The sequence below is a fragment of the Leucoraja erinacea genome, chromosome 9 (genome assembly GCF_028641065.1).
Source record: "Leucoraja erinacea ecotype New England chromosome 9, Leri_hhj_1, whole genome shotgun sequence".
Classification (NCBI taxonomy): domain Eukaryota; kingdom Metazoa; phylum Chordata; class Chondrichthyes; order Rajiformes; family Rajidae; genus Leucoraja; species Leucoraja erinaceus.
In genome coordinates this window covers 15,964,343-15,983,088 of record NC_073385.1, presented here as the reverse complement: position 1 = coordinate 15,983,088, position 18,746 = coordinate 15,964,343, and the positions used below count along the sequence as shown (strand labels likewise).

The 18,746-nt window shown below is 41.3% G+C and overlaps 1 protein-coding gene across 2 annotated transcripts in view; it reads left to right on the top strand.

The window, feature by feature from the left end:
- LOC129700036 (centrosomal protein of 128 kDa-like) overlaps positions 1-18,746 on the top strand; it is a 396,302-nt gene that overhangs the window by 63,064 nt on the left and 314,492 nt on the right. For both annotated transcript variants that reach the window (XM_055640193.1, XM_055640194.1), the window contains exon 10: positions 12,831-12,905. In XM_055640193.1, the coding sequence (XP_055496168.1) occupies positions 12,831-12,905 (75 nt within the window). The remainder of the gene's footprint in view (positions 1-12,830; positions 12,906-18,746) is intronic.

Below are 18,746 nucleotides of genomic sequence, written 5' to 3'. Positions count from 1 at the left end.
TTTAATGCGGAATGCAAGCAGAAGCCTCCACGTGGCGCATCCCGGGCAATGCTGACGACAGAAACTGTACCACAGTGACTGACTGAAGTAGCCAATTCTGCAACCACCGACCACCAACCATCACTGGCCAACCGGAAAGACGTGATATAGCAGATGGCCGGACACGAGGAAGAAGGCGTTTAATACCACCAACCGTTCCAAGCTGGTTACCAAGCTCACGGAACTGGACCTCTGCGCATCCCTCTGCAATTGGATCCTCGACTTCCTCATCCACACACCACAGTCTGTTCGAATTGGAGGAACCACTTCATCCTCAGTAACAATTAGTATGGGAGCACCCCAAGGCTGCGTGCTCAGCCCCCTGCTTTACTCACTATACCCATGACTGCGTAGCCGGTCATAATGCGAACTCCATCATCAAGTTCGCCGATGACACCACTGTGGTTGGACGAATCACAGATGGGGACGAGTCAGAGTATAGAAGTGAGATCGACCGACTGACCAAATGGTGCCAGCACAACAACCTGGCTCTCAACATCAGTAAGACCAAGGTACTGATTGAGGACTTTAGTAGGGGAAGGATGAGGATCCACAATCCTGTTTATATCAATGGGACAATGGTGGAGAGGGTCAATAACTTCAAATTCCTGGGCTTGCATATATCAGAAGATCTTTCCTGGACACAGCACACCGATGCAATTGTAAAGAAGGCACATCAGTGACTCTACTTCCTGAAAAGATTACGGATATTTGGCATGTCGAAGAGGATTCTCCTAAACTTCTACAGGTGCACGGTAGAGAACATTCTGACTGGTTGCATCATGGCCCGATCCGGCAACTCGACCGTCCAGGAGCGAAAAAGATTACAAAAAGTTGTGACCACTGCCCAGTCCATCACCGGCTTTGACCTCCCCACCATCAAAGGGATCTATCGTTGCCTCAAATAGGCAGTCAAAATCATCAAGGACCCACAGCATCCTGGCCACACACTTATCTCACCACTGGCATTAGGAAGAAGGTACAGGAGCCTGAAGACTGTAACGTCCAGGTTCAGGAACAGCTTCTTCCCCACAGGCATCAGTCTATTAAACACACGAATAAGCTATGAGCTCTGAAGTGCAAAAGACTATATTATTATTTGGTATTTGTACGATATTTGTTATTTATTGAAATTTTTATTTTTTTCCCCGTTATATACAATATTTCCATATTCACATATTCTGTTGTGCTGCAGCAAGTAAGAATCTCATTGCCCCGTCTGGGACATATGACAATAAAACACTCTTGACTCGTCCCCGAGCTCTGACGTACCCGCTACGTTCATTCTCCGTGCTTACCATGAATTTGATTTTTTTTAAACTCGGGAGAGCTCTTAGAATGAACTCGTACATTGGGACCGGGCCATAAGGCAGCAGCTCTACCGCTGCGCCACCGTGCCATGCTATCACTTATGATAGCAATGTTACAAAATTTTGAGATTAAAAAAAATCAAGTCTGCAATTTATCCCATCATATAAAGCATAACAATAAGTTTAATTTGACACCTAATTCACTTTCATATCTCAAGTAATAAAAAAGTTATGGCCATTTTCATACTTGGAAATTAGCATCTTGTTCCCTATTGATTTTCTATGGACATAACAAAAAAGCTGTGATCATGGACAGTCAAAAGCCCAGAACCTTCTTAAAAATTAAGAGAACTGAATGAAATTTTCAGTTATCATAGATTGAACCATTCTGAAACAAATATAAAATAATCTTACTTGGATGACCTGAAATTAAAGCATATAATTAGTTAGTTACCCAATTGTAGCTAATTTCAAACTTCAATTACTAGATCTAAACATCTATCCATTTCTTAATAAATGATTAACATTTTTAAATAGCCTAAGTGTCCAAATAATATTCACAAATAATTCACAATAAAACATGATTTGTAAATCTCATTTACATCAATTTATAGGCCAAATGGAAGGAATTTAGTGTCCAATTGCTGTAAATTAAAGTACATTTTAATTGGCTTTCTAGTGGGTTCCTGTGGAACGCGCTGGTTTAGAACGTTCACATTGCGCTGGATTTGTGCCCTCAAATGCCCAGAAAAATACTGCGGAATATAAAGAGCCCAAAATGAACTACTCGCTATAGAAAACTTTATATACAGGGTTCTTAAGAAGCCCCTTTTAATGTAAAAATAAGGTACACACCTTTAATTGTTTGCTTTATAAAACCCTGGGGCTGCGAGAGGTTGTGCGTTGAGAGAGTGATTTTTAAACTACTATAACTATTATACAAGGCCATAAAAACTAATAATACCTTTTGCGACGGGGTCTTTCAGCGATGTTCCATTAATGATTTACTAGGCAGAACATTTTCGATTGCAACAGCCTAGTAAAAATCGCGTTTTAAACCCGCCCCCTCTAAACAGCGCCAAAATCACACACACGGGGCTGGGACAGATTCTCAAACAACGCTCAGGTAGGTTTTGTAACATACCTACTTATGAACTTAACATAGATTGTGGAACAGTACAGCATTGGAACAGGCCCTTCACCCCACAATGTCTGTGTCGAGCACGATGCGAAGACCAACTCTTACCTGTAACATGTTAAACAGTGATAAGAGTTTCTAAAGCTCAAAGTGTTGTAAATTTATGATTAATATGGGAAGTTTAGCGACCACCTGTGGTGTTTTGTAATAGGTGCAGTGTAAATGTATTGTTATGGTTATGATTCACCAATGATTCATCCAGCAATTCTACTCTTTTAATGTAATTCTGTTGATTCCAAGGAACACATTGTACAAGATGCAATCTCTGATATAATTACTGTACTTGGGCACATATGCATCGTTTATATATAGATTATAAAGAATGGGTTCTTTTCAAATACAGGCAATTAGATCACAATTGTAGAATTACTAGGCAAAAATGTGCTTGAGTATTGTGTTTAAATAAAATGTTGTTTTTTTGTGCTAATGGATCTTTGAAGTTATTAAGCTTCCTCGATGGGTGAATGTATGTAGAATATTAAAGTGGTAATATTATGCTGATTCTCTTTCACAAACGAACAAACAGCAATAATGTAAAATCACTAGAGGGATCGCATTTATTATGCCGCTTGTTTCACCTGAATTTTTAAAATCAGAGTAAAATAGAACTCATCGGTCCATAATCTGCTTAAGGAATGAATATAACAAGTCTACCATTAATGAGGCAATTCCCCCGCACATTGACGATTTTAAATGGCATGTTATTGAAAGTGTGAGCTGATAACATCAGCATTGAAAACTGAAGATCAGGGAGCTAAACTGAATGGGGCAAGCCAATCAAATTATTGAAGAAATTAATAGCATAAAAACTGAGAAGGAAATATAAATTAAAAATGTTGAATTCGCATCTAGATAAGGCTCAGAACCGGCAATGGGGGATAAAATATTGGAGAAAAATACAAGGGAAAGTAAATTAAAAACTTAAAAAAAAATAACTCCAAATGAGGAATGAAACAGAAACATAGAAAAATAGGTGCAGGGGTAGGCCATTAGGCCCTTCGAGCCAGCACCGCCATTCAATATGATCATGGCTGATCATCTAAAATCAGTACCCCGTTCCTGCTTTTTCCCCATATACCCTGATTCTTTTAACCCTAAGAGCTAAATCTAACTCTGTCTTGACAACATCCAGTGAATTGGCCTCCACTGCCTTCTGTGGCCGAGAATTTCACAGGTTCATAACTCTCTGGGTGAAGACATTTTTCCTCATTTCAGTCCTAAATGGCCTACCCCTTATTCTTAAACTGTGACCTCTGGTTCTGGACTCCCCCAAAATGGGGAATATTTTTCCTGCATCCAGCCTGTCCAATCCTTTAAGAATGTTATCCCAGTTTTTTTTGTCTTTGGTTTTTTGTTTTGTTTATTTTATTAGAAGTTAATACAGTACAAAACAGTACAGTGGAACCTAATTTTAGGTGCCAACTATGTCATACCGTAATCCAAATTCTATGTACAACCTCTAGTTTTATGTTTTGAGAAGGAAGTAAGCAAGACAAGAAAAAGAAAACAATAGAAAGGGGAAAAAGAGGAAAAATAGATGGTAGAGAATAGAAAAACGTGAAGTGTGTATATATATATAATAAAAAAAAGAAAAAGTGGAAAGTAGAAATAGGAGAGAAGACCTTAAAAGAGAAATTTTCAAATCTTTATTCGGAGATGTAAATCTATCCACGGCATGAACTGAAATCAGCAATCTTTATGGTACCGCTGCATCACATGATTTCAAAAAGTCGATGAAAGGAGACCAACTCCTTAAGAATTGGTCATATTTATCTATTAGTCGGAGTCTCATTTCTTCAAGGCGTGCTATGTCCATCATATTCCTAATCCACATTTTAACAGTTGGTATGGTTGTATTTTTCCAAAATTTAAGTATCAATTTCTTTCCAATTATTAACCCATAATTAAAAAAACCGTTTTGTTCTTTATTTAAATTGATATCTTCTACTATTATTCCAAATATAATCCATTCCGTTTTAGGTTCTATTGTGGACTTGAAAAGCTTTGTAAATATATCAAATATATCGCTCCAAAATTTATTCAACTTTGTACATCCTACAAATGAATGTGTTATATTAGCGTTTTGAAACAAACATATATCACATCTGGGAGAGACGTTTGGATAAAATTTATTCAACCTCGTTTTTGAATAATATAGTCTATGTAATAATTTGAATTGAATTAAATTATGTCTTGCATTAATAGAACAATTATGTGTGTTCATCAGATACTTTTCCTACCTTTCCTTCAAGATCTTTATCATTAGCTCATGTTCCCAATCTTCTCTTAGTGCTTCTGTTGAGGGTAATTCTCTATTTAATATATTATTATAAAAGTATGATATTAGTTTTTGTGAATCAGCCTTAATATTCATTGCTTCTTCTAAAGGGTCTAAAAATATAGTTTGAAATCTATGTATATATTTCTTCATAAAGTCACATATCTGTATATATTTAAAATATTGATTATCCTTCAGTTTAAATTTTAATTTTAAATGTTGAAATGATAACAGTTTGCCCAATTCATACATATCCCCTACTTTCCTAATCCCCAGTCTATCCCATTGTTGATATGTTTTGTCGATGAGAGATGGTTTAAATGCGGGGTTGTTCAATAGTGGGGTTAGTACTGATAGATTATTTAATTTCAAGGATACTTTTATTTGTTTCCAAATTCTTATTGTATTGTGAATAATTGGGTTCTTCTTATATATTATACTATTCAATTTTATCGGTGAGAGCAAGATCGTTCCTATATCGTGCAGATAGCACTCCTCTTTCTCCATTCTTATCCACTCCAACTGCTGAGTGGAACTATCCAACCAGTACATTATGTTCTTAATATGCACTGCCCAGTAGTAATACATAAAGTTAGGTAATGATAAACCCCCAACTTCTTTAGGTTTACACAAATGCTTTCGTTGAATTCTGTGTGCTCTGTAATCCCATATAAAATTAGTGATAGTAGAATCTAGTTTTTAGAAGAAGTATTTTGTAATATATATTGGGATCACTTGAAACAAATATATTAATTGTGGTAAGAAAGTCATTTTTATAGCGTTAATTCTACCTATCAATGAGAGCGGGAGCGTTTTCCAAAATTTAATCATATTCAGTTTATTTAATAGTGGCATAAAATTGGCACTAAATAATGATTTGTGTCTTCTTGTAATTTGAATACCCAGATACTTGAATTTTTCTGTTGCAATTTTGAAGGGGGATTTTAGTAAGTGTCTTGAATCCTGTGGTTTTAAAGACATAATTTCGCTTTTATTCCAATTTATTCTATATCCTGAAAAAGAGCCAAATTCCTCAATTAATATTAATAATGTTGGGTATACTAATATATAAAAGGATTGTGTTCCATTGTTAAAATCTATAAAAGGATATCATTTGACTTCAGTGGTGGGCAAATAATAAAAGATGAATAATTTATATTCTTTGTGTCCTTAGTGTTTGATATCCTTGAATGAAGAGGTATACTAGGGAAATTGACGGGGTGCCGTGGATTTCTAATCCTTTAGTAAGGCCTTTGACAAGGCCAGCGGTTCTTATCATAAGGGCAAATAGTAATGGTGATAAGGCCACAACCTTGCCTATTACCCCTTGATAAGTAAAATTGTTGGGCCCTTTGTGTTTTTGTCAGATAGCATATTGGTAAATTGGATTAGTAAGTATGCTTGCCGTAGGGGTCTATCGTAAAGTAGTTTAGGCCACCCAGATCTAATAAATTGAGGTGCTCTCCCAGGATTAAAATAGGACGTACATTTGGTAGTAAGAATACAGTTGTATAGGGAATACTGCCATTCCTACCTGATCAAATGCCTTCTCTGCATCCAGCGTAACAACTGAATATCTTCATTGTCCTCATTGTGAGAGTACATTATATGTGAAAAGGTCTTCTCAAATTATTAAATGATTGTCTTTTGGGGGATATACAATCTCGCTTTGATCCAAGTATTTATTAAACAGAAGTTGTTAATATAATTATTTAGTCAGAGAGTTCTAGCTAGAATCTTTGCTAAACATTTCTGGATCCGTATTTAGAAGTGAAATAGCTCTAGTGCAGAACCCGGTTCATCTAAATCTTTTCCGTGCTTTTTTTATGGTATAAGCGTTATTGTTTTATTCTTCTGCTAGGGTTTCCTGGTAGTTTATTTTTCGGTATAAGGGCAAATGCAATGGTATAAACAACCTTGAATAATCTTGGTACAATTGACTCCTAAAAAGTAGTCTTTTATAAAATTCTCTCCCGTTACTAAAACCTTGTATAAATGGTCTACCTGGGGCCTTCTTCCCATTTTCCTCAGTGAGTTTACATTATTTGAAAAGCCTTCTCAAATTATTAAATGATTGTCTTTTCACTAGTAATCCGTGCTCCTAATTGCTGTTGTTCTAAATTATTTAGTCTATTTGCTAAACATTTTGGATCCGTAGATTTAAGAACCCGGTTCATCTAAATCTTTATCTTTTTTTGGTAAGATTGCATTATCTAAAAAATTTGTAATTTTTGGTACTAACATCCGTATTTATTTCGGTATATGTATATAAATTATGATAAAAAAACCATTGGGCCTGGGGTCTTCCCATTTTTCATTAATATCCTTTGGCAGTAATCCGTTCCTAGAAACTCACCCTTATTGCGATTTAATTTTAGTGATAGTTTTTTTTTAGATGTATATAAAATTATGATAAAATTGGTCAAACCTTTTATTAATATCCTTTGGCTTGTTGCTTCAGTTGCCTCGCAAGTAATTTATGTGGCTTATCCCCAAATTCGAAGTGTGTGCTTGTTTTGTAATTTGGAATAATCTTATTACTCTTGCCGATAGTATTCTATTGATTTTATATTTCAATAAAGTTATCTTATTATGTTTATCTATGGTTGGGTCAGTTGCATTGTCCAGTTAGTAATTTTATTTCCTGTTCTATCCGCTGAAGTTCTCTTTTATTTTCCTTATTTTGAAAACTTTGGTAAGAGATTATGACGCCGCGAATATATGCCTTGAAGGTTTCCCATAATAGCGGTGCAGAAATACCCGGCGTGTCATTTATTTCGAAAAACATTTTTGTTTGTTCTTTTATATACTCATAGCCCTGCGGGTTATTTAATATGTGTGCGTTGAATCTCCAAAAAGGTTTTATACCCGGCATTCCCTCAATTTTAAGTATAAAAGTCAATGGTGAATGATCAGAAATAATACTATTATGATATGATGGTTTATTCGTATACAGGATTAATTTTGTGTCCAATAAGAAATAGTCAATTCGTGAATAAGTTTTATGAACTGATGAGTAAAATGAATATTCCCTACCACTGAATGAATTATCCCAGTTTTAACCGTTAATGCATTGAATGACATTTGACTGGTGGTAATGAATACATCACATTGTTAAATCACACCTGCACTGACTGGTCAAGCCTTCCTAGGGTGATTGTAGTCCGCTGTGCAATAACTGTAACTTCATGTTACTGGATGGTGCCAGGACTCTAGGGCCTGAGCTATAGGGTTAAGCAGGCTGGGGGATGAGGGGTGATCTTATAGAGGTGTACAAAATAATGAGAGGTATAGATCGAGTAGACGCACAGTCTCTTGGCAGAGAAGGGGAATCAAGAACCAGAGGACATAGGTTTAAGGTGAGGGGTGGGGGGGGGGGGGGGGGGGAGGGGGAGGAAGATTTAATAGGAACCTTGTCACATAGTGATAGTATGTTTAATAGTAATGTTTTCACATGGTGGATGGTGGGTGGATGGAAAGAGCTGCCAGAGGAGGTAGTTGAGGCTGCTGGTAGCACAACGTTTAAGAAACATTTGGAAGGTACATGGATAGGGCAGGTTTAGAAGGTTGTGGGCCAAAGGCAGGCATGTGGGATTGGTGTAGATGGGACATGTTGGTCCGGTGTGGGGAATTGGGCCGAAGGGCCTGTTTCCGCACTGTATCACTCTGACTATATATCCCTCAGCGATGAATTTGATTGCATGGTATGGCTTCTGTGAAGTTGGGTGTAAAATGGTGTGTTTCTGAGATCAACACTTGGATTTCCGCCTTTAACCTGGCATCTGTCCCAGCCTAAAGCTGTTCGAGTGCATAAGCATTGACATCAAGTGAGAATTGATTCCAGTTGCTCAAATACAATTGTTCTTGGGGAATTCAGAAAAGTATCAGCAAAAATAACACTGGCCAAATACTTTGAAAATGGCAGATGCTTTATGAACTTAGCGAATAGTGAAAGGCCTGGATAGAGTGGATGTGGGAGAGGAGGTTTCCATGAGTGGGAGAGTCGAGAACTAGAGGGCGCAGCCTCAGAATAAAAGGAAGCACCTATAGAAAGGAGATGAGGAGGAATCTATATAGTCAGAGGGTGGTGGAACTGTGGAATTCATTGCCACGGACGGCTGTGGAGACCAAGTCATTGGATTATTTTAAGGTGGAGATTGACGGATACTTGATGGTAAGGGTGTCGAGGGTTATTGGGGGGAAAATGGCGTTGAGAGGGAAATATAGATCTGCCATGATTGAATGATGGAGTAGACTCGATGGGCCGAATGGCTTACCTCTACTCCTATGTCTTATGGACTTATGAATTGGAGGTGTAAGATCATGAGGTGAATAGATAGTGTAGATGCACAGAATCTTTTAGCCAGGTCGGGGAATCAAGAACCAGAGGATAAAGGTTTAGGGGGGAAATTTAATAGGAAGCTGAGGAGCAACATTTTCACGCAGAGAGTGGTGGGTATATGGAATGAGCTGCCAGAGGAGGTAGTTGAAGCGGGTACTACAACAACATTTAATAGACGAAGTGCCTGAAGCAGGGTCTCGACCCGAAACTTCACCTATTCCTTTTCTCCAGAAATGCTGTCAGACCCGCTGACTTACTCCAGCTTTTTGTGTCTATCTTCAGTATAATCCAGTATCTGCAGTTCCTTCCTACACATTTACTAGCCATTTTGACAGGGACATGGATAGGAAAGGTTTAGAGAGATGTGGACCAAATGCAGACAGGTGGTATTGGTGTAGCATCTTGGTCGGCATGAAAAAGTTGGGCTGAAGGGTCTGTGTTTCCATGCAGAATGACTATGAACATTGTGATTTGCGGTGAGTTCAAATTGAACGAGTGCAGATGAGTAAAATGTGACCATTGCACATTTCCCGCAGCACCTGAACTTCCAGATCAAAAGCACCACCTTTACGTTACCACTGACATTTCTGCGCATTTTGCATGTTGGTGATTTAATAGCGTGTCTGGGATGGCTTTATCATTAGCGCATAAGTGTGTTGGAGCTACATGAACTCAATTCATATAGAACCTTTCCAGTCAATAAACAAGGGAGGCACTTAGCTGAATTATTCATTCAAACCCATATCTGCAGGGAAAGGATCATGTTAGCCTCCCCTGAAACTTATCACTGGCAATACAGAAGCACATTACACTGATTTTCATCATGCTTGAATGGGATTTTAGCTCATTAATTGGTTGACAATTAATGCCCTCTAAAGTGGTCCAGCAGAGCTTCTCAGCTGCAGATTAATTCTCCACAACCATAACAGGTTGTGTTTAGATTAAAACTTCAATGTTTTAAAATGCCCATTGACTCTGCACAGTTAGAAGTTGGTTCCTTCCCTCCTGGTGAGTTATAAATGTAGTCTCTTGGTATCACTTGTGTTCGAAGAACAGATTTTTGAAAACCCTTTAGATAGCCTGTTAAGAATTAAATGCTCCCTATTCTGTGTGAGTATTCTGCTAGGCAACTGCTTCATAAAACACTGGCCACAATCTTCCCATCTCCACCCCTTTTTGCTTTCCACAGATACCGTTCCCTCCGTAACTCCCAGGTCAACTCGTCCCTTCCCACCCAAACCACCCCCTCCCCAGGTACTTTGCTGCCTTCCCTCACAGTGGGGAACGTTGATCCCGCTGTGGGGGGATGTTTTTTTATGTTTAATGTTAAATTCTATGATGTTGCGTTTTATTTGTGTGCTGCAATGGCTACTCAAATCTTCACTACACCAATTGGTGTATGTGACAATAAAAGTCCTTTGTCCTTCCTTCCCCTGCAACTGCAAGAGATGCAACACATGTCCCTTTACCTCCCCCCTCGACTCCATCCAAGGACACAAAAAGTCTTTCCAGGTGAGGCAGAGGTTCACTTGCACCTCCTCCAGCCTTATCTACTGTATCCGCTGTTCCAGGTGTCAACATCTCTACATCGGCGAGACCAAACCCTCGACGATCGTTTCGCTGAACACCTCAGCTCAGTCCGTCTTAACCAAGCTGATCTCCCGGTGGCCCAGCACTTCAACTCCCCCTCCCTTTCCCAATCTGACCTTCAGTCCTGGGCCTCCTCCATTGTCAGAGTGAGGCCTAGCGCAATTTGAAGAAATAGCTCCTCATATTTTGCTTGGGTAGGTTACACTCCAACGGTATGAACATTTGACTTCTCTAACTTCAGGTAGCCCTTGCTTCTCTTTCCCTCCCCCTTCCCAGTTCTCCCACTAGTCCCACTGTCTCAGCCTACCCCCTCCCCTGACATCAGTCTGAAGAAGGGTCTCGACCCGAAACATTGCCTATTCCTTCTCTCCAGAGATGCTGCCTCACCCGCTGAGTTACTCCAGCATTTTGTGTCTAGCTTCATAAAACACGATGGTCTACGATCTGAAATGCACGGACTCCGTTAAAGGTGTGGTCCAACATCAATCGGTTGAGTACCAACAATTCCCTGGAATATTTCAGTGAGGTCAGTGACTCTAAGGAAGAAGGATGGATGCAAAAAGCTGGAGTAAAGGGCCTGTCCCACTTGGACGACCTAATCCACAAATTTAGAAGACCCTAGACGAGTTGAAAAAAACGTCAAGGTCGTGCTGACTCACCGAAGTAAAAGACCTCCTACGAGTATGTCTACGACTTCGTACGACTCCCCTCGAACACAGTCTTCCACACCTAAGACCAACTACGACCAGCTACGAGTGGAAAATGATCACATGAAAAATTATGTCATGTTTGCATTTTCTTCTCGTCCCAGTCACCGACCAAGACTACCTACGACCTACCTACAAGTAAAAAGTATCAATTTTTTCCATGCCAACCTTTTTTTACTCGTGGACATTTTTTATCAGGCTGGAAAAAACAGCGCGACCTACTTGAGGCCACGAGTACGCGGAGACCACTCACGAGTATGAGGAAGAGTTACGAAGACCTCCTACGACATTGTGGCAACCATGCTGCGAGTATGAGTCAAGGGCAAACTCGGCAGAGGTCGCCAATTAGGTCGTGAAAGTGGGACAGGGGCCGGTCAGCCGGTCAGGCAGCATCTCTAGAGAAAAGGAATAGTGACGCCGGGTCGAGACCCTTCTTCAGACAGAGTCAGGGGAGAGGGAGACGAGTGATATAGAAGGCAAATAGAACAAATGAATGAAAGATATGCACAAAGCAACGATGAACAAGGAAAGGTGGAACGCACATAAAGATCATGTGATAGGAGCAGAATTAGGCCATTCGGCCCATCATGGCTGATCCATCTCCTCTTCATAACCCCATTCTCCTGCCTTCTCCCCACAAACAGTGACACCCGTACAATGTTCCATGTTGACTGCGGGGTAGGTGATAACGCGTAATACAGACAGCGAAACTCGACAGCAGGACAGTGAAACTAGTACGACGACTAGGTTAAGGGGACAGAGAGAGGGATACAAGGATTACATGAAGTTGGAGAAATCAAGATTCATACCACTGGGTTGTAAGCTGCCCAAGCAAAATATTAGGTGCTGTTCCTCCAATTTGCATTGGGCCTCACTAATAGTGGAGGTGGCCCAGGACAGAAAGTATGGGAATGGGAGGGGGAATTCATAAGGAATAGGAGTAGAATTAGGCAATTCGGCCCATCAAGTCTACTCCGCCATTCAATCATGGCTGATCTATCTTTCCCTCCTAACCCCATTCTCCTGTCTTCTCCCCTTAACCTCTGAAACCCGTACTAATCAAGAATCTATCTATCTCTGCCTTAGAAATATCCCCTGACTTGGCCTCCACAGCCTTCTGTGGTAATGAATTCCACAGATTTTCCACCCTCTGACTAAGAGTTGCTAAATGCATTTCGTTGTCTCTGTACTGTACACTGACAATGACAATTAAATTGAATCTGAATCTGAGCTAATGTGTTTGGCTCAGGTGTGTGGGTCAGGTACATTCCTTCAATCACGTTTGAGCATCATGGAGTATTATTCAGAGCACAGTGATTACATTCAATCGGCGTGTATGCTGATATTTCTTTTTGTAATGTTTAAGATTGAGCACGAGCTCAGCCGCACACGACGAAGGCTGGATCAATCAGAAGGAAGTCGGGAAATGCTGGCCAGTCAGGTATGTAATGCACAGTTCCTAATTAAGTGACAACTGTGAAGAAAGTCTCTTTTATTTTAGTTCATTCTCAGGCGCTCTTTGTATTGTGGAACCTCTTCTGAATCTTTGGCTGCTATTTAGGTGTAAGTTCATTATCGTCACATGTACCGAGGTACAGTGAAAAGTATGCTATCCAAACAGATCAGTCTGAGGAAGGATCTCGACTTGAAATGTCACACATTCCTTCTCTGATGTTCTGATGTTAATCATCTTCATGCAGCTCTCAGGCAGTAATTTAACATTGTTAATTAGTCAGTGTAAATAACCATAGTGTAGGTTAATAGCACACTGTATCAAAGGGGAGTTGATGGGCATGGCTTAAGGATAATAAGTTGGAGGAGTACAAGGCTGTAAGGACAATGAGACTAATTGTTGCCATGTGAGCCAGCATAGATTCTTTGGACTAAATGGCCTCATTCTAGGTACCAATGTAGCCTTTTCTTTAAGATGGGTGGCACAGTGATAGAGGTGCTGCCTTACAGTGCCAGTGACCCGGGTTTGATGCCTGTACAGAGTTTGTACATTCTCCTTCTGATTGCGTGGGTTTTCCCCGGGTGCTCTGGTTTCCACCCACGCTCTAAAGACATACAGGATTGTACATTAATTGACCGGTAAAATTGTCAATTGTCTCTAGTGTGTAGGATAGTATTAGCGTCCGGTGGGATTTCTCGTCGTTGCGGGCACCGTGGTCCGAATTGCCTGTTTGTACGCTGCCTCTATATCTCTATCTACCTCGATAAGTTGGGCTTCAGAACATCTGGTTTTGGCTAATGTTTATACCAACATATTACAGCTGACGTTTCAGGTTGAGACCCTTTCGGGTCGAGACCCATCTGACGAAGGGTCTCCACCTGAAATGTCGCCAATTCTTTCTCTCCATAGATGCTGTCTCACCCGCTGAGTTTATCCAGCATTTTCTGTCTACCTTCAATTTTTCCAGCATATGCAGTTCTTTCTTAAATATTACAGTTGACTACTTAGTACCAATTAAAGTAGGTCCTTTATCACTATTCATCTCCTACATCCCTGTCTATTGCCTGTTCTGAACCTCCAAACATTAAAAGGTATTAGACAATAGACAATAGACAAAGACAATAGGTGCAGGAGTAGGCCATTCGGCCCTTCGAGCCAGCACCGCCATTCAATGTGATCATGGCTGGTCATCCCCAATCAGTACCCCGTTCCTGCCTTCTCCCCATATCCCCTGACCGCTATTTTTAAGAGCCCTATCTAGCTCTCTCATTTCCGCTCTATCTAGTTCTCTCAATGTATTGGTTTAAGTTTCCCCACTGAACCCAAGCAGGACGTCTATACTGACAACAGTGTACAGAGCTGTACTGTGGGAGAGGACACCTTTCAGAAGAAAAGTTAAACTGAGACAAACCCAGTTTGTCTGTAGTCCAATTTGATCTTGCAGCCTCGTTCAAAAGAGAAAGTTTTCAGAAAAGACAAACACTCAAACGACATTGTTTTTGTGGTGAACAGCTGTGCACAAATTAGCTGTGTTGTCGGATAATGCTGACAGAAGGGCTTCTCTATGGCACCCATAAAGTTCCAAATTACTGAATTAATTGAACTTTATTTCGCTGTCATTATGGCATTGAGCGCCTGACCTTTGTCTTGTTTGTCCAGAATTATTGCAATTACAGTGACGTTCCTCAAAGTTTATTGTGCATCCATTTAAAAATCACGATCAATGTTATTAGGCGCCTGTTATAACCCATCCCAACTGCACTGCACTGCTGGAAAAGATCACCTTTTATGTTAAAGTACTTTATTATGACATTTTTATCCTCCCCCTGCCATTTTCCCAATTTTACTTCTGCATTCTGTGTGTGGCTGCCATTGCAGAAGATCGGTGAGCGGAAATGCATTGATGCCAGCTATTCACATTAGACAATAGCAATAGGTGCAGGAGTAGGCCATTTGGCCCTTCGAGCCAGCACCGCCATTCAATGTAATCATGGCTGATCATCCCCAATCAGTACCCCGTTCCTGCCTTCTCCCCATATCCCCTGACTCCGCTATCTTTAAGAGCCCTATCTAGCTCTTTCTTTAAAGCATTCAGAGAACCGGCATCCACCGCCCTCTGAGGCAGAGAATTCCACACTCACAACTCTCTGTGTGAAAAAGTGTTTCCTCATCTCCATTCTAAATGGCTTGCCCCTTATTCTTAAACTGTGGCCCCTGATTCTGGACTCCCCCAACATCAGGAACATGTTTTCTGCCTCTAGCGGGTCCAAACCGTTAATAATCTTATGTTTCAATAAGATTCCCTCTCATCCTTCTAAATTCCAGAGTATACAAGCCTAGCTGCTCCATTCTATCAACATATGACAATCCCGCCATCCCGGGAATTAACCTTGTAAACCTATGCTGCATGCCTTCAATAGCAAGAATGTCCTTCCTCAAATTAGGGGACCAAAACTGCACACAATACTCCAGGTGTGGTCTCACTAGGGCTCTGTACAACTGCAGAAGGACCTCTTTGCTCCTATACTCAACTCCTCTTGTTATGAAGGCCAACATGCCATTCGCTTTCTTCACTGCCTGCTTACTTTCATTGACTGATGAACAAGGATTCCCAGATCCCGTTGTACTTCCCCTTTTCCCAACTTGAATAATGCTTACTTTTGCTTAGAGATACAGGATGAAAGCAGGCCTTACGCCCCACCAAGCCTTCACCGACCAACCATCACCCCGTACACTAGCACTATCCTACACACTAGGGACAAGTCAACTTTTTTTTTTACTGAAGCCAATTAAACTACCAAGCTGCACATCTTTATTCAAATGTCTTTTAGTATGTGTACCACATAAGCCCACCCACTCTGTAGCAATGTTACAAAATTTTGAGATTTAAAAAATCAAGTCTGCAATTTATCCCATCAGATAAAGCATAACAATAAGTTTAATTTGACACCAAATTCACTTTCATATCTCAAGTATTAAAAAAGTTATGACCATTTTCATACTCGGAAATTAGCATCTTGTTCCCTATTGATTTTCAATGGATATTACAAAAAAGCTGTGATCTTGGATAATCAAACGCCCATTTCTTAAGGAAAGATTAACATTTTTAAATAGCCTATGTGTCCAAAGATTATTCACAAATAATTCACAATATAACATGATTTTTATATCTAATTTACATTAATTTATAGGCCAAATGGAAGGAATTTAGTGTTCAATTGCTGTAAATAAATGCCCATTTAAATCGGCTTTCTAGTGGGTTCATGCGGAACGCGCTGGTTTAGAACGTTGACATAGCGCTGGATTAGTGCCCTCAAATGCCGAGAAAAATACTGCGGGATATAAAAAGCCCAAAATGAGCTATTCGTTATAGATAATTTGATATATAGGGTTATATACATGCCCCATTTAATGTAAAAATAAGGTACATACCTTTAATTGTTTGCTTTATAAAACCCTGGGGCTGCGAGAGATTGCGGAATTAAACAGTAATTTTAAAATTATCATAACTATATTATCGAGGCCTATAAAACTAATAATACCTTTTGCGACCGGGTCTTGCAGCGATTTTTCGTTAATGATTTACTAGGCTGAACATGTGCGATTAGTACAGCCTAGTAAAAATCGCGTTTTAAACCCGCCCCCTCCAAACAGCGCCAAAATCGCCGACCTGGCTGAGGGCAGATTCCCAATGGCGATTCAGGTAGGTTTTGTAACATACCTACACTCTGTGCTGACCAGCGATCATCCGTACACTATTTGTATCCTAGACACCAAGGACAATTTATCAAAGCCAATTAACCTACGAACCTGCACGACCTCGGAGTGTGGGAGGAAACTGGAGCACCCGGAGAAAATCCACATGGCCACAGGGAGAACGTAAAGAAAAAAAGCGCACAGACAGCACCTGGCGCTGTGTGGCAGCAATCCACATGGCGCTGTGTGGCAGCAACTCTACTGCTGCCCAAAATTTAGGTGTGCATAAATGTGCTATCCAAATATGTAAGGCTGCAGATACTTGGCCACCTGCTGATTATGATGGGGAACGACAACTATCATTATTGATTATTGACATAAATGTCCGTGGCCATGAACTTCAGAAGGAAGGACTAGGCAGGGCTCGAAATTAACGGTTGCCCGGGTGCCACTGACAACTCAAAGTGCCGCCGGGCAACCTAAATGGCGAGTCATTTTGCCCGGCTTGGCAACTTGGTTTATACCATAGACCGAAGTGTGGCGGAGGGTCGGAGCGAATGACGGGCCCCCCGCCCGGCCTGATAACGGCCGCTGCTGCCACTCTGCTTTCAAAGCAAACCCTTGGAGGAGGGAGGTGTCGGTCAGAGGCGGAAGGGGAGGGGGCTGAGGATAGAGCGCGGTGATTGGAGGAGGGAGACGTGCCAAAACACTCTCGACAGCCTTGCACCGCTGCCAGGACCGATGCCGGTCTACGGCGCTGCAGTAATCGCTGCCGAACCGCCACTGGACCATCCCCCCCACCCACGCCGAGGGTGGCCAGAGGCGTCGGGAGTCAGACGGGAGCGGTGCCCCGAGGCCACAGCCAGCGCAGAGAAGCAGCGCTAAACCCAGCTTAACTGTGCCTGTCCTGCCAGCTTAATTTACAGCCCTGTCTGGATTGAGACAGGGCTGTAGGCGAGACAGGCAGAGTTGAGCTGCATTTAGTGCTGTATTGAGCTGAAATTACCGTTCACGGGGCCTCCGAATCCTCGCGTGAGTGTGCGAATGCGCACGCGGGCGCCAAGATATTCTGTCCCCGGGCCCCTCTATATTTTGATAGCGATTTCCGTGCCTGACAGGTGTTGTCCAAGGAGCGCTGGCCTTCCTTCCCACATCCTCTGCCCCTTCCACTCTCTCTCTCTTGTACGCCCCCCCTCCACCCCCCTTATCCTGAGACCCCTCATCTCCATCCCGCACTGATCCCCATTTCTGCCTCTATTCAGTCCTCACTGATATCCCCTGTGCTCTCCTCCTCATCTACTCCCCCACCCCCCCCTCCCCCATCTATTCATCCTGCACTGATCTCCCTATCCACCTCACATTGATTCTCCTGCCACTCCCCATCAATCTTACAATGGTCTCCCCAATTGATCCTGTACTGACCCACCCTTCCCATCCATCCTGCACTGCTCCCCCCCTTCATCCAGCACTGCTCCCCATCCATCCTGCACAGACCCCCCTCCCCCCCCCCATTCAACAGCACTGACATCCCCCGTGCTCTCCCCTCACAATTTTACCTACTCCAACCAACACGCACTAATTGCCCTGCGTCAATCCATCCAATCCACACCGATTGCCTTCTCAAGCCCCCCCCCCCCCACCACCATCTATCCATCCTGCACTGATTCACACACCCCCACCCCCCCCCCCCCCCCCATTGTGCTGGAAATGTCTTCAGAGCTAACATCGACTGTTTGATAACGGAATGCTATCAAATATGTTTTAATTCCCAATATTAGATTTAATCCATAAAGATGGATTAATTAAATTGTGAACATGTGAAACATTAAAACCGCAGTGTTCGATTGTCATTGCTACCGTTGACACCTTATTACAGAATTCATTTTAATGGCGAATCAATGCTCTTAATATGGATTATCATTACTGTAGTTATTTACTGAGCAACATTCACAACTATATGTTGGATTTATCCAGGTTTTACTTCTACAGTCAGTCATATACATCACAAATTTGGTCAGGAGTTATTTCAGTTGAAATGTTAAAGTTAATTCTGAAGTGGGAATGATGGAAAAAGCGTTTATCACCAATTTCTTTTTTAAATTGTTGCTTACAAACTGGGTATCTTCATTGCTG